The sequence below is a fragment of the Triturus cristatus genome, chromosome 3_2, assembly GCF_964204655.1.
Source record: "Triturus cristatus chromosome 3_2, aTriCri1.1, whole genome shotgun sequence".
Lineage (NCBI taxonomy): Eukaryota > Metazoa > Chordata > Amphibia > Caudata > Salamandridae > Triturus > Triturus cristatus.
The window spans coordinates 508,419,315-508,433,059 of record NC_140584.1 but is presented as its reverse complement, the minus strand read 5'-3'; the positions used below and the strand labels follow the sequence as shown (position 1 = coordinate 508,433,059).

The 13,745-nt window shown below is 38.7% G+C and overlaps 1 protein-coding gene across 2 annotated transcripts in view; it reads left to right on the top strand.

The window, feature by feature from the left end:
• LOC146857622 (uncharacterized) overlaps nt 1-12,189 on the top strand; it is a 127,743-nt gene extending 115,554 nt beyond the window's left edge. For both annotated transcript variants that reach the window (XM_085646837.1, XM_085646838.1), the window contains one exon: nt 9,266-12,189. In XM_085646837.1, coding sequence (XP_085502963.1) covers nt 9,325-10,866 — 1,542 coding nt within the window. In that variant the 5' untranslated portion in view covers nt 9,266-9,324 and the 3' untranslated portion in view covers nt 10,867-12,189. The remainder of the gene's footprint in view (nt 1-9,265) is intronic.
• Nucleotides 12,190-13,745: the final 1,556 nt, after the last annotated feature.

Sequence of the window (13,745 nt, the reverse complement as noted above, 5' to 3'; positions counted from 1 at the left end):
CAAACTTCTTTTTCAGACCACCTCCATGTGTAACCTGGGTGGCTGCCTACACTCCAGCAAGGGCAACCAGCCTTAGTGATGCTGAATGTATTTGCATTACTGAGTCCAACCTCAAACCCTTAAACTATTGTTTTTTTTTCCAGTACACCTTAATTTATTGTGAAAACATACTCCATATTATTTTACATGTTCCTCACATTTAAATTTCTCCCAAAACAGAAAATGATAAACGCAACTACAACAAAAAGAATTTCCATTTCTATTATTCATTTCTTAAGTTACCACATACATCCCCTCTCAAACTCTAAACTCACCTTTAAAATTAGTTAGTTGTGAAAGAAATGTGACACTCAAACAGCAGATTATCAGAGCCAGGATCTCTGTTGTGTTCACCTCTCTCCTCTCAGCAGAACCAGATAATGGCAAACTTTCCCTCTATTTTTCCACACATATACATGTAAGTTTCAAATCTCAGTGCTTCCCCCTTTTTTTCAAATGTAATCACACATTTCTATTGGTTGAAAACCAACCCTTTTCCAAAAGTACCTTGCCCCCAACTTGACTTTTGCCTAGTACCCTTCCCCCAACTTGACTTCTGCCTGCTACCATAGCAACAGCTCATGGAACACTGCTGTGTGGAGTTAGGTCAGAAGTTCGCCACACAATGTTTCAATTCCACAGAGCAAGAGTGCTTGACTTTTCAAACCTAACAGCAAATCCATAGTACTGTTCTTTGGTAACACATTTTTTTGTACCAATACAAAACATGCTTCTATTAGTTTACACATACAGCCTAGTTTTTATTCTAGAATGGTATGAAACAGCCAATCAGTTCTTTTTGTTTTGAAAAAAATATGTATGCCTCCATTTCCAAACTGTCTTTCTTTTCATATTGCCATTCTACTGAAAGACACCTCCTGAGTGCATCCAGTTCTCCTTTGAAGATGTTCACAGTGTGGATTGTAGGGCACAGCTATGTCTTCTGGAGTGAAAAGTTTGCAGAGAAAACAGATATGGTGAGAGACCTTGCTTTGCCAAATGTAGACATTAAATGGATTGGTCAGAGAGGGTTAAAGTGGCACCAATTGGTGCCATTGGTGAAATCCTTCATGCAAATCCAACACCCTGACCTCATAATAGTGCACTGTGGTGGCAATGACCTAGGCACTTTGACTGGGGTAGGTCTGGAAATGCTTATGAAGGACACCTTTGCACAACTGTTTTCACTTTTCCCTAAAACTGCCTTTGTGTTTTCCAACATATGCCAAAGGCAAAAATGGAACTGGTCCAATCATTTCTGTCCGCAGATTGACAAAGCAAGAAAGCACGTCAACAAATCTGTTTCTGCTTTCCTCCGTGACTATGGTATGGGTGCCATTTACCACAACAACTTGCGTTTTGACATGCAAGACATTTATAGAGGAGATGGTGTGCACTTCAATGATAAAGGGAACAGAGTCTTCCTCTTGAACCTTAGACTCTGCATCGGTACTTACTTGTAGGTACCACTAAAAAATCATTTCATAAACACAACGGCTCTTTTTAGAGCCCCCTAATATCTAAACACTTAAATCTGAATTTCATTTATTTTTTTATTTTTTTTTTCTACCGTACGCTTACCGTAAGCTTACCGTACGCGTACCCCGTGATTTTTAAAAAAAATCAATAAATGTTTTCTTTGTACTTTACAGTCCTTCTTTGACCCCCTCACAAATGTAAGGGGGTCTGTAACTCTCCTCATTGCCCCCTTTTCTTGTTTTCACTCTTTTTTTTCTGAGTGAAACACACAAAATGGTGGCCGCCGCTTCCTGGTTTCGGCCGATTCGAATGTTTACTAAGATCTAACAGCCAATCAGAATCGCGCTCGCGCACGCCACCGTACGCGTACCGTAAGCTTACCGTAAGCGTACGGTAAGCGTACCGTAAGCGGGCTCAGATATATATATTGATTTAAAGGCTATTTTCTCAGAATCTACTGAACAGATTTACACCAAACCTACAAAAGGCACTTCCTTGACATAGGGACTACCTCTCTGCCAAATTTCTAGTAATTCTGTTCAGCCGTTCGGGCTGTAGCTCATTCTAAAGGTCCTATGGAAAAATGCATGGGAAAAACGCGTTTTGGGACCCCCCTTTTATCTCAGCCCCCGCTTGACGTATCCCCCCGAGACTTTCAGGGAAGGAGCGGAGCGTAGCGCCCCACCTATTTTGAGAAATTCGCGAGGATTCATCGACCGGCGCCAAAGTTATTCAAAATAGAATGTTGCGGATTTCCTATGGAAAAGGGGTCCTAACTATAACTACCTACTGGCGACCGCCAGTAGGTAATATATATATATATATATTCACTGAAAAACCATAGGTTTCAGGGGTGTTATAGTTAGCTGGACATTTCCCTGGTACAAAAACCCTAGAAATTCCCCTGTTATAGTTAGTTCAGCTAACTATAACTCGCGCCCCCGCAATGCACTGCTGATGACGTCACATATTACATCACTCATGACATGGTCAGTGACATCACTGATGACATCTCAAATGACATCACTGATGACGTCATCCATTGAGTATGTGTTTCTGAACAGTTTTAATATGTTTAATATATATAGGGAAAGGCCTGTTTAAAAATAAGTGGGTGTACAAGTGTGTGAATGGATGATTTTCTAGGTTCACCACCGTTTGGAGGTGGTGCATGCCACTTTACATCGACTGCTGCGGCTCTTGAAACAGGCCACACCAGAACACAGAGACACACTTACCGCACTTCCTGTACACGGACATGTCCGAGACACCCCGTTCCCCTTGCCGGATAGGCACACCCCTCCACTGACCTGTGAACCCCAGACCAGCACACACCAGTTGTGCATGCAGGAGGATGCGTGCGTAGTTACACATCCAGGCTCACTGCCAACGCTGAGGTGACAGCACACTGTGATGTTGCAGGGCTTGTGCCTATCATGCTAAGACAATGACCACAGGGACACATTTACTAAGATGTGGGTTTGGGGGGCATTGGCGGTCCTGGAGTTGTTGAGATAAGTCTTCTGTCCCTCATGGGTATCCCTGTATCATGCTCATTGACTCTATGGCACCTCTGGGTGTTCTGGTGTGGCTCTAGGCTGTGTTCCCTTTCATGGTGCAGGTAGTTGTCCTGCTTAACACCAGAAAAAAGCAGGTGTAAAATCCCTGGTGCTAACGTATCTTATCGCCGGAATTCATTTCACATTGCAATTGGTGTGAAAGTTGTGATGTGATTTTTTTCGTGTGCAGAACAATATACGAACTGAGCAGTGTATCTCGTCAAGGTCCAGCACCTGACGCGCTATTCCCAATCAATATAAATACAATGAGATTTCTTAATATGTTTTGTGTGTACACTGTAAGTGCAGCCAATACCTCAGTGCAATACAATACAGGATTTTAGTATTTAGAATAAATCGGAAAGGTGCACCTCGTGTCTTTTTGCACGGGAACGGCTACTCTCCATTTCATTATCAGCACTTTAACAGAAGTAAAGTTGAGATAAATCTAACACACTATTCAGAAGTTGGTGCAAACTGCAGATATCACCAGTATTCCAGCGATAAGTGCCCCAAAATTTAACACCATAGTGGACTCCATCAAATAACAGTAATAAGAACAAGAAAGAGTCACACAGCAGTTAAGAGAACAACCAAAAACATTATTAATTTTTTTTCAAACTTTATTTTTTATAATAATAAATATATAAACGATAAACTATTTTCAAACTTTATTTTTTTATTAACATAAATATAAACAATAAACTAATAAACAATAATACAAAACAACAAGGTGGAACACTCCTGTGGGAACTACGGAAAATCAGAAAGATTGTTAAAAAAACAACAACATGGTATTCTCAACAAAATACCACAAGAAACAAATCACAGATATATAAAATGCAGACAGCTAACAAAATGTTATAAGTTTAACTTACAAAAACTGTAAATGTTACCGCTTTAAAATATGTACCGAATCTGAGGAAAATTTTTTGCAGAAGGCACCACGCTCACAACGTTTTTCTTCAGTGGTGAGGAAATTTTTTACTTTTTCCAAGGGGCAAACAAAGACCAATGCCACCTTCGTCACTCGCAAGATTTGCCAAAGAGTTCTGTTACGAGGGGATCCTAACAAAAAATACTTGTGCGGCACAGCAAGTATGATGAAACACCTAAGGACCCTTCATCCAAACAATCTTGCACGAGAAGAGTGCAAACAGATGAAAAACACTCCTGTTCTGTATCTGTAAAAAAGAATAACAAATAAATGTATATTAATAACTTTCAAATTTATACTATTCCATTACTGTACAAACACATTTTATATAAAAACTGACTAAGAAACTATAGCCCTGAACCACAAGTGTGACGATCGTTAAAACACTACATGCATAGTGCATACTACTTTGAAGCAGTTCATGCCCTAAAGCCTACCTCACTAAAAGACTACATGCTAACTGACTAAATGATTACAGTACTATAAGGAGACACACTGGGTGAGTGACAGGGTGTTTGCTAGAAGAGTATGAATACTAACTAGGGAATTGAAGGTGTGAAACACAACTGTGTAGGTGATTAGAGGACTGCAAGGAGAGTGCCTAGGTGAATTTATAAGTGCTAGGCTTTTCGCACAGGGAATGGATTAGTACTTGGTACTGAATGGGTCACTAGAGGAGTGCAAAGGCAGTGACAAGTGCTGGACTGTATGGATACTGACTAGGAAATTGAAAGTGTGAAAGACAAGTGTCTAGGTGGTTAGAAGACTGCATGCATAATGCATAGGGGTTTGAAGCAGTCCATGTGCTAAGGCCTGGCTCAGTGTATGAATACTTAGACACTGACTGAATGATTAGAGTACTGCAAAGATAGTATCTTGGTGAATTTATAAGTGTTTGGGTTTTAGCACAGTGAATGGATTAGTACATGGTGCTGAATGGGTCACTAGAGGACTGCAAAGGGAGTGACAGGGTATTTCGTGGAAGTGTATGGATACTGACTAGGGAATTGAAGGTGAGAAAGACAATTGTGTAGGTGGTTAGAGGACTGCAAGCATAGTGGATAAGGGTTTGAAGCAGTCCATATACTAAGGCCTGGGTCACTGGATGAGTACTTGGGTACTGACTGAATGATTAGAGTACTGCAAGGAGAGTGCCTGGGTGAATTTATTAGGGTTTGGCGCAGTGAATGGATTAGTACATGATGCTGAATGGGTCACTAGAGGAGTGCAAGGGGAGTGACAGGGTGTTTGCTGGAAGCGAACGGATACTGACTGGGGAATTGAAGGTGTGAAAGACAAGTGTGTAGATGGTTAGAGTACTGCATGCATAGTGGATAGGGGTTTGAAGAAGTCCATGTGCTAAGACCTGGCTCAGTGCATGAATACTTAGGCAGTGACTGAATCATTAGAGTACTGGAAAGAGAGTGTCTTGGTGAATTTATAAGTGTTTGGCTTTTAGCACAGTGAATGGATTAGTACATGCTGTTGAATGGGTCTCTAGAGAACTGCAAAGGAAGTGACAGGATGTTTCCTGGAAGTGTATGGATACTGACTAGGGAATTGAAGGTGTAAAAGACAAGTGTATAGTATGTTAGAACACTACATGCATACTGCATAGACATTTGAAGCAATCTATTTGGTACTTAGAAACTGACTAAATAATCAGACTACTTCTAGGACAGTGCTTAGGTAAAACTTTTAAATTTTCAGTTCTGCCACAGTGAACAGAATAGTACATGGTACTGCACCTTAGTGTCAAACCCTGACTCATTTTATCAATGCATAAGCAAAGACTAGCTTCTAATGCTACTAAAACTTGACAACTTGAGAGGTTTTAAATTAGTTATCTGTCAGCAAATACACGATGTTACCAAATGCTTCTCTCACAATCCTTACCCAAATGCACACAGACTCACAGTGTGATTTTAGACAATCAACACTATCCTAGGACTTTAAGAAAACTCATTCACTAGTCTGGAAGAGTTAATGGTACTGAACACAATCTACATATTTAAGTACAGCACATCAGTGTCAAAGTATGACTCATTTAATCAACGTATAAGCAAAGACTGGATTCTAATGCTACTAAAACTTCACAACATGACAGGTTTTAAAAAAGTTATCTGTAAGCAAATACATGATATCACCAAATGCTTCTCTCACACTGATCCCAAATACACACTAACTCACACTGTGATTCTAGACATGCACCACTATCCCTAGGAGTTTACCAAAACTCATTCACTACAGTGCAACTGGTAAGGGAACTGCACACAATCCACATATTTCAGGACTGCACTTTTCTGTCAAAGCCTGACTCATTTAATCAAATCATAAGCCATAACTGTCTTCTAATGCTACTAAAACTTCACAACATGACAAGTTAAAACAGTTATCTGTCAGCAAATACACAATGTTACCAAATGCTTCTCTCCCAGTGGTTCCCAAATGCACACAGACTCACTGTGTGATTCTAGACAAACAACTCTATCCCTTGCACTATACCAAAACACATTACTTCATCTAGAAGTAGTACTACATTTTAGTATAGAAACATAACATAACTCATTTCACAAATTCATAAACAATGACTGGTTTCTAATTCTACCAAAATTTAAAAACAGCACAGTTATCTGTCTACAAACACATGAAAAACACAAATGCTTATCACAGAATGGTTTCTACATGCACATACATTGTAGAGAAAAAAAGTACTCCCTACACTTTAGCAGGAAAAATACATTAGTCTGATTAAAATCAAAATAGTCTACATACATCCCCTCACAATTAAATAACTCATCTTTCAAGTTCTTTTGTAGATTAAGAAGTATATCAATCACTCACCATGTTTTCTTTTACAGAATCTCTGCACTGTGCACCTCTCAGCAAAAGCAAAGAATGGAAAAGTTTCCCTTTCATTTTCCACACATATACATGTAAACATCAAATCACAGTCCTTCGCACATAAACTCAAAAGCAAACACACATTTCTATTGGTTAGACATTACAACCCTTTCCAACTGAAATACATTTCAACCCTTCCCCCAATCTGCCTTCTGCCTGTTACCATAGAAACAGGTCATGGAACACTGCACTGAGCTCACAGGTCACAAGTTCAGCACACAATGTTCCTACACAAGATAGGAAGTGTGCTTGACTTTTTAACATATCAGCTTATCATATATAATGTTCCTTAGAATCTGTTTTTGTTAACCAATAACAATCATACCTTTAAAGAACAGAAATATACACCCGACCTTTCAGTGTAGAAAGTTGTCATATAACCAATGATTTCTTGTCGTTTTTCAAAAAACGTTGCCGTGGATCCGCGCACCCACCGCGAGAGAATCCGTGCATCCAACGCGATAGGATGTGCGCACCGTCCGCGCATTTCCCCGTTTAAAAAAAAAAAGGGGGGGCCCAGGGGGTCTTTCTGGGACCCCCTAAGCACCTCCAGAGGGTCAGAGTATTTCCACTCTGCCCCCTTTATATGTTTTACACACTTATTCCCCTTTCATCTTCAGCCTCGCGTCTACCGAGGCAGAAAATGGCCACCAACAGTTCCTGGTTTCCAATGTAGAGAGACACTCGACAGCCAATTCAGCGCACGATCGTGAGGGTGCGCGCTCGGTTCGGGGAGGGTGTGCTTACGGTGCGGGTACGGTCCGCGGATCCTCCGCGGCCATAGATATCACTAACTTTTTTGCCCTAATTTTCTCAGGAACTATTGAACAGATTCACACCATATATGCAAAAGGCACGAGTCCGAACTGAGACTACCTCTTTGCCAAATTTGGTGTCATTCCGTTCAGCGGTTCGGGCTGTAGCTCCGACAACAGATCCTATGGGAAATTGCATGGGGAAAACGCGTTTTGGGACTCCCCTTTTTTCTCGGCCCCCGCTTGATGGATCACCGCAAAACTTTCAGGGTAGGAGCGGAGCGGAGCTGGCCAAAAGTTTGGAAAATGTCTCAAGGATTCGTCAACCGGCGCCAACGTTATTCCAAATAGAATGTTGCGGATTTCCTATGGAAAATAGGTCCTAACTATAACTATCTACTGGCGACCGCCAGTAGATAATATATATATATATATATATATATATAAATTGTTCTTAATGGCTATTCCAGATCCCTGTCCCGTTTTTGTGTAGAATCCTACAAAGAAGGTAGCCGGAAAAAATGAAAATCTCAAACTGAAATTACTTGTAATATGTCCCATCGAAGACTAATTACAGGATTATTCGACTAATTAATTTCACAAACAATACACGTACATACAAAGTTAGAGCTCCGAACACTCATTTGCTTAGGACAGATAATTTGTAAATGCTCAACCAAGATCTAATAGGATCTTTCAGAATATGTGTAACCTTTTGGTTAGCAAACAGGAGCTATTTAAAAATTAAACATAATAGAAGTAACCCGAGAGGAGATTAAACCTGCTGAGTGATTTGGGCCATGACTTTGTGGAGGGACGCCGTATACTTAAACTGTGCATTCTGGTCTGCATACCATGGGGAATTGCGGAGGACGTAGGTGTCTGCAGAGACATTTACATTTTTCAGTATACACTCTGGTGGCAAGGAACAATGAACAGCTTTCCCATCGAGGGGAATGGTGGGACAAATAGATGAAACAACCATACAGTTTCCTCCAATGGGAGCGAGGCAGCATGCACGTAAAAACCAGCATGTGAGCATGAGAGCCGTTGGCATTTGAGGAAGGCACACCAGCCGAAACACGTCATGGCGTAGATAAATACCTGCTGACCCGCTTAGTTCTCTGTTGTTCTCAATATATCTCATGCTACACTCTATGGTTATGAAAACCAGTAATTGGTTTGATAGTATATTATTCTTTTAGAGACTTATTTTTCTTTGATGGCTTACCTACTGTAATGAAAAATTATATTCATGTGGTCTAAAATAATGAATGGGATAGTTGTAGAAGAAAACAAAAGAAATCAAGAGGTGCAACTAAGACGTAATTCTTTCAGCAACACAATTAACGTTTGTTAGCAGCCAATTAAATGCTATTAAGAAACATTTTAATATACTTTTAAGGTTAAGAATTGTGGGAAGGCCAATTTAAAACCTTGTTTTGCAAAAGGTTAATAATTTGTAAACAGTATTGAATGCTCCTTTATCAGTCTCACTGCTTTGTTGTTTCATAGCATTTTACAGTTATTTTGTATCGTGAGCTTTTGTATGCGTTGTGCATCATAGAAATGTGTTTTATTTTCTTAAACAGGCTGATATTTTTCTGGTGCAGAAACAGACAATTGTATAAGAGGAAAACATCTTGAATATATGGAAAACAGAGAAAGAAGTAGTAAAATCGATGGCTCATCTAAAAAGCGAAGAAAAAAATGGAAGATCTTAGAGAAGGAAATGCAGAACCTGTCTGAGCTCTGCAGTGGGATTGAAAAGCTGGATAGAGAAAACTATAGATTGTTAATAAGTCCACCAGACAATGATGTTTTTTTAAAGAAGAATAAGAAAGAAAAAATAAATAAAGCATTGAATCTTATTGACACACAAAAGAATCAGCATCATAAAAAGCGCAAGAGAAAGGATTACTGCACAAGTCCAAATGTTCATGCCTCATCTGCCCATGTAAAAGTGAAGAAAGCGAAGAAAAGTAAGCATAGGCCAAGCTCTCCAATTTTGGGTTCCAGAGAAGATTTTTCTAAAGGCGCAACTCATAGACCTGAAAAGAGAAGCCAAAAAACCATACAGAATATGAAATTTCATGGCAACCTCAAAGGGTTACAAGCACATCTATACAATCAACTGTCTCAAAGTTCAGATTTTAATGGCAGTAGAAATGTCTTCCAGGTGCAAGGAACTTTTCTAAGTGATATTCCGAATAAAACAATAAAATCTGGAAAAGAAATATCTAATTTAAAACAGCAGAAGATGATATGCAAAGACATTCCTGTTCGTGATTCATCAGAATTCACCAGGAGTGAACAAAAAAGTTGCTCTCACAGTATTGAACCAATGTTTACATCTAGCCCTGCAGACTCAGAAATGAAAATAGTAGGTATAAAAAGAGGACTTACTTTGGAATTTAAGGAAAAAAGACTGTCCCCTGTGATGAACATGAGGAATGAAGAGCCTTGTAGCAATTCGGATCATAGTCAAGATCTCTTTATAACTCAAAAGTCTTTTTTGCCTGTCCCATTTTCCAATGCTGCCAGTTCATCATTGCAAATCAATACGATTGATACAGACGAAGATGGTTCTAAGCCTACTAATTTAGCGGACATGTTGGAATTATCATCTCCCTTACCATCCATGTTTCGAAAGAGTTGTCATCCTTGCCATATTTCCCAGTGTAATGTGGCATCAAAAACGGGACATGAGGTCCTTTACCTAGATAAAGCAACCCAGACAGATGGCTTCTATAATTCTCCTGGACTGGCATCTTCACTTGATCACACTAAAAAAGTTGTGACTTGCTCTGAACAACCGCTTGACCTTAGTCTGCCATTCCGTGCCAGATCAATCAATGCAAACATCAAAAAAGTCAAATTTTCTGTTGCCAGTGTTGCTCAGAAAGATGCCTCTGAGTCTCTTTGTATTACTAGTGACCGCAGTATAACTACAAAAAATGGCTCTGAAGATGACAAGGGAAATGCCATCATTAAACAACTGCGTAAAATGGATGAAGGGAAATATTTTCAGACTCAACTCAATTCATCCTACTTTTTTAAAGGGAAAGGTGAGCAAGATACTAAAACACCTATTTCACCCTTGGTAAAAAAATCCCCAACTGAAAGATCAGTAGTAGTCCAAAATAAAAAAGAGAAACATCGGTCTGGTGCACAATTCAGACAATCAGTTTAGTTGATTAAAAATTATGTCTGTGGCACATGACATATAACGCTAGGTTACGTAGGGTTTTGTTATCCTTCGGCTTGTCATGCTGAGATGGCACATAATTTAAACAGTCTAAGTTTTGATGATGAAGTTCTTAATTATGTTTCCCCTAGCATTTATGTGAAATGATGGCTGTGTACATGTGTTCTAGGTGCATTTTTATAACGTTTTTCTCGCGTTTTAAATGTTGATCTTGTTTTTCTTTCATTCCTATCAGAAACATCCTTTTCCATTTGGGGATCATTGAAGAAAATTAACTGAAATCTTTAAAGTAGATTAGTGTGGTAAAATACGTTTTCTCTTAGAAAGAACAGCAATACTTGGAAACGTTTTTTTAGAATTTTATACAATACGATGTAATGAGGAATTATGCTTCTAGAGTCTTATTCGCATATAGCCTGTATCTAGTGACCCTGTTGTTTGCTATACATCTAAGTATTAGACATCTCTTATCTATATTTGATTTAATGTATTGTTCAGTCTATGTAATTCTAAAGTAGAATACGCTACAAAAGGGGCTAATGCATCCGATTTAGGAATTCAGGCAGGAGCAAAATTCCAATCTGTATTTTAGACCATTGCTATGAATAAGTTTGGCTGGACCATCTCAGATTGTTCTGGGATTCAAAAATTACCTTCTTTGTTCAGTCAATAGATCTTGTAGTAGACGTGTTCTATACCCACACGCTGTACCCGTGGCAGTGTCTGTTTGATTATATTACCGAGGGCCAGATTTAGAGTACTAATTTACTCATTTACTAATAATGGCATTCGAGACTGGTGCCTTGCCTTCAAGGCTTTTAAAAATGCTATATTTATTTGTTAATTGCAAACAGAAATAGTGTTTTATATCGAACATGCATTCTGACAGTACGGTTGCCAATTCATGTTGATGTCCCGCCCAGACATTTAACACATTCTATGTCATCATAAAACTAAAAGAGCTAAAAAAAAAAGACTATGTAGGGAATTAACGATTGTGTTAGTTCCCATATCATGCGAGTATGTCAGTACATTAGTTAATTACTGCATATTTATCTTGTTCTTAACCTGCACATTATTACTATTCCCACCATGTTAGGAGTTCACAATTTTTCGTACTATTTTTGCGTCCTATGTACTTCCACAGTAGTAGTCTTGTAATGAGTCTCATCTGCCATATCTACATCAACTTTTAGGCAGTTGATGCGTTGTAATAAACTAAACCTCTATCCAGATAATAGATAGTATTTACTTGTACAATTGTTAAAAATCTAAGAAATATTGGTCCAAACCACACATTCTTAAATGAAATGTAGACATAGGAAACCCTAACATTTTATCTGCAAACTGAAACAATATACAGTAGAGCTTGTGCTAAAGAAATCCAGCAGCATCCGAGACATGAATAAAATACATGTTTTGGAAAATGACACTTCTCGTGTCACCTTGAGTTTCTCGTCTGAGAAACTCCAGACGAGAAACTCAAGGTGAGTGCTTGAGCCCAAGCTGAAACGTGCTGAGGTAAAGCCTGCCCAGTTTAGTGTATGCTTTTTGTGGATTTCATATTTATTCTGTCAAATTAAATATGAATCAAAACCATGAAAAGGATTTCACTGCAGCCAATGGTACTCCCAGTATGCCAGATTTGCTTGTAATTCTGATATTTACATACAGGATCGAGGTATATATATATATAATATATATATATATCACTTGCGTATTATGGTTGGCTTTACAAAGTTACATGTTTTTTACCACCCATGCCTTTACCAGGCAAGTATAAATAAGGTTAAAGAAATATATATAACGCCACTCAACCCCAGAAACACCCTTACAATCCAATACCTTTACCTGTCCCTAAACTCTTAAAGCACCCTTACAACCTAATTGCTTTATGCACTCCTAAACCATATAAAGTACTCTTACCACCCAATACCCTTACCTTGCCTTAAACTCTAAATATACCCTTACCACACTAAACCCTTAAATTTGTGTATGTGTGTCTGTGCATATATATATATATATATATATATATATATGTATGTCTGTATATATGTACATAGTGTCTGTGTGTGTACCCATGCACATATATATGTATATATATATATATATATATATATATATATATATATATATATAATTACCTGAACTAGTCTTAGTAAAGGTATGCATTGTAAAAGCACCAAAAAATGCATGCGTGGTAAAGGCACCGCATGGTTAAAACTACGTTGTAAAGGATGTATCTCATTATGGACTTGCATTATGTGAAGGTCACTGGGACAATTGAAAGGGAGACAGTGGACCACAGGTAAGTATGAGTACCAGCTAGAGTGTACTCTTTCGATACAGAAATGACTTACTGGTTTTTGCAGCAGATGTCACTGTATTGAGCAGACAAGAATACCAGATGAGGACCAAAGATCACCACTACAAACTGGACTGGTCATGAGCTGAAGAGGTGGCAGATAGATTATATCTGAAGGTATCATGATCAACAAAGCACAATGCAATAAAGAAAGCCTAAAGGGGAATCTAATACGAGGGAAGAAAACAATAGAAGAAAGCAATAAACGTGAGGTATGAATAAAGCGAAACAACAGCAATGACTGAATACACATCAGGCAGAGGCAACTTGTTATAAACTGCCTTAAAAGTGGCTTTACCTATAACTCCTTTGAGGTGAGTGAAAATAACATCGAGCCAGTCAAGTGCTAGAGTTTTTTAACATCTCTAGTTTACACAGTTTCCAGCCCTGATTAGCGCCATGCTTGATAGGCCATTTGTGCGGAACTTGATTCTTTACACTGCTATTTAGACAAATTCAAGCTCTACCTTTTTCAGTTTTTGAAAAATCTGCAGTTATC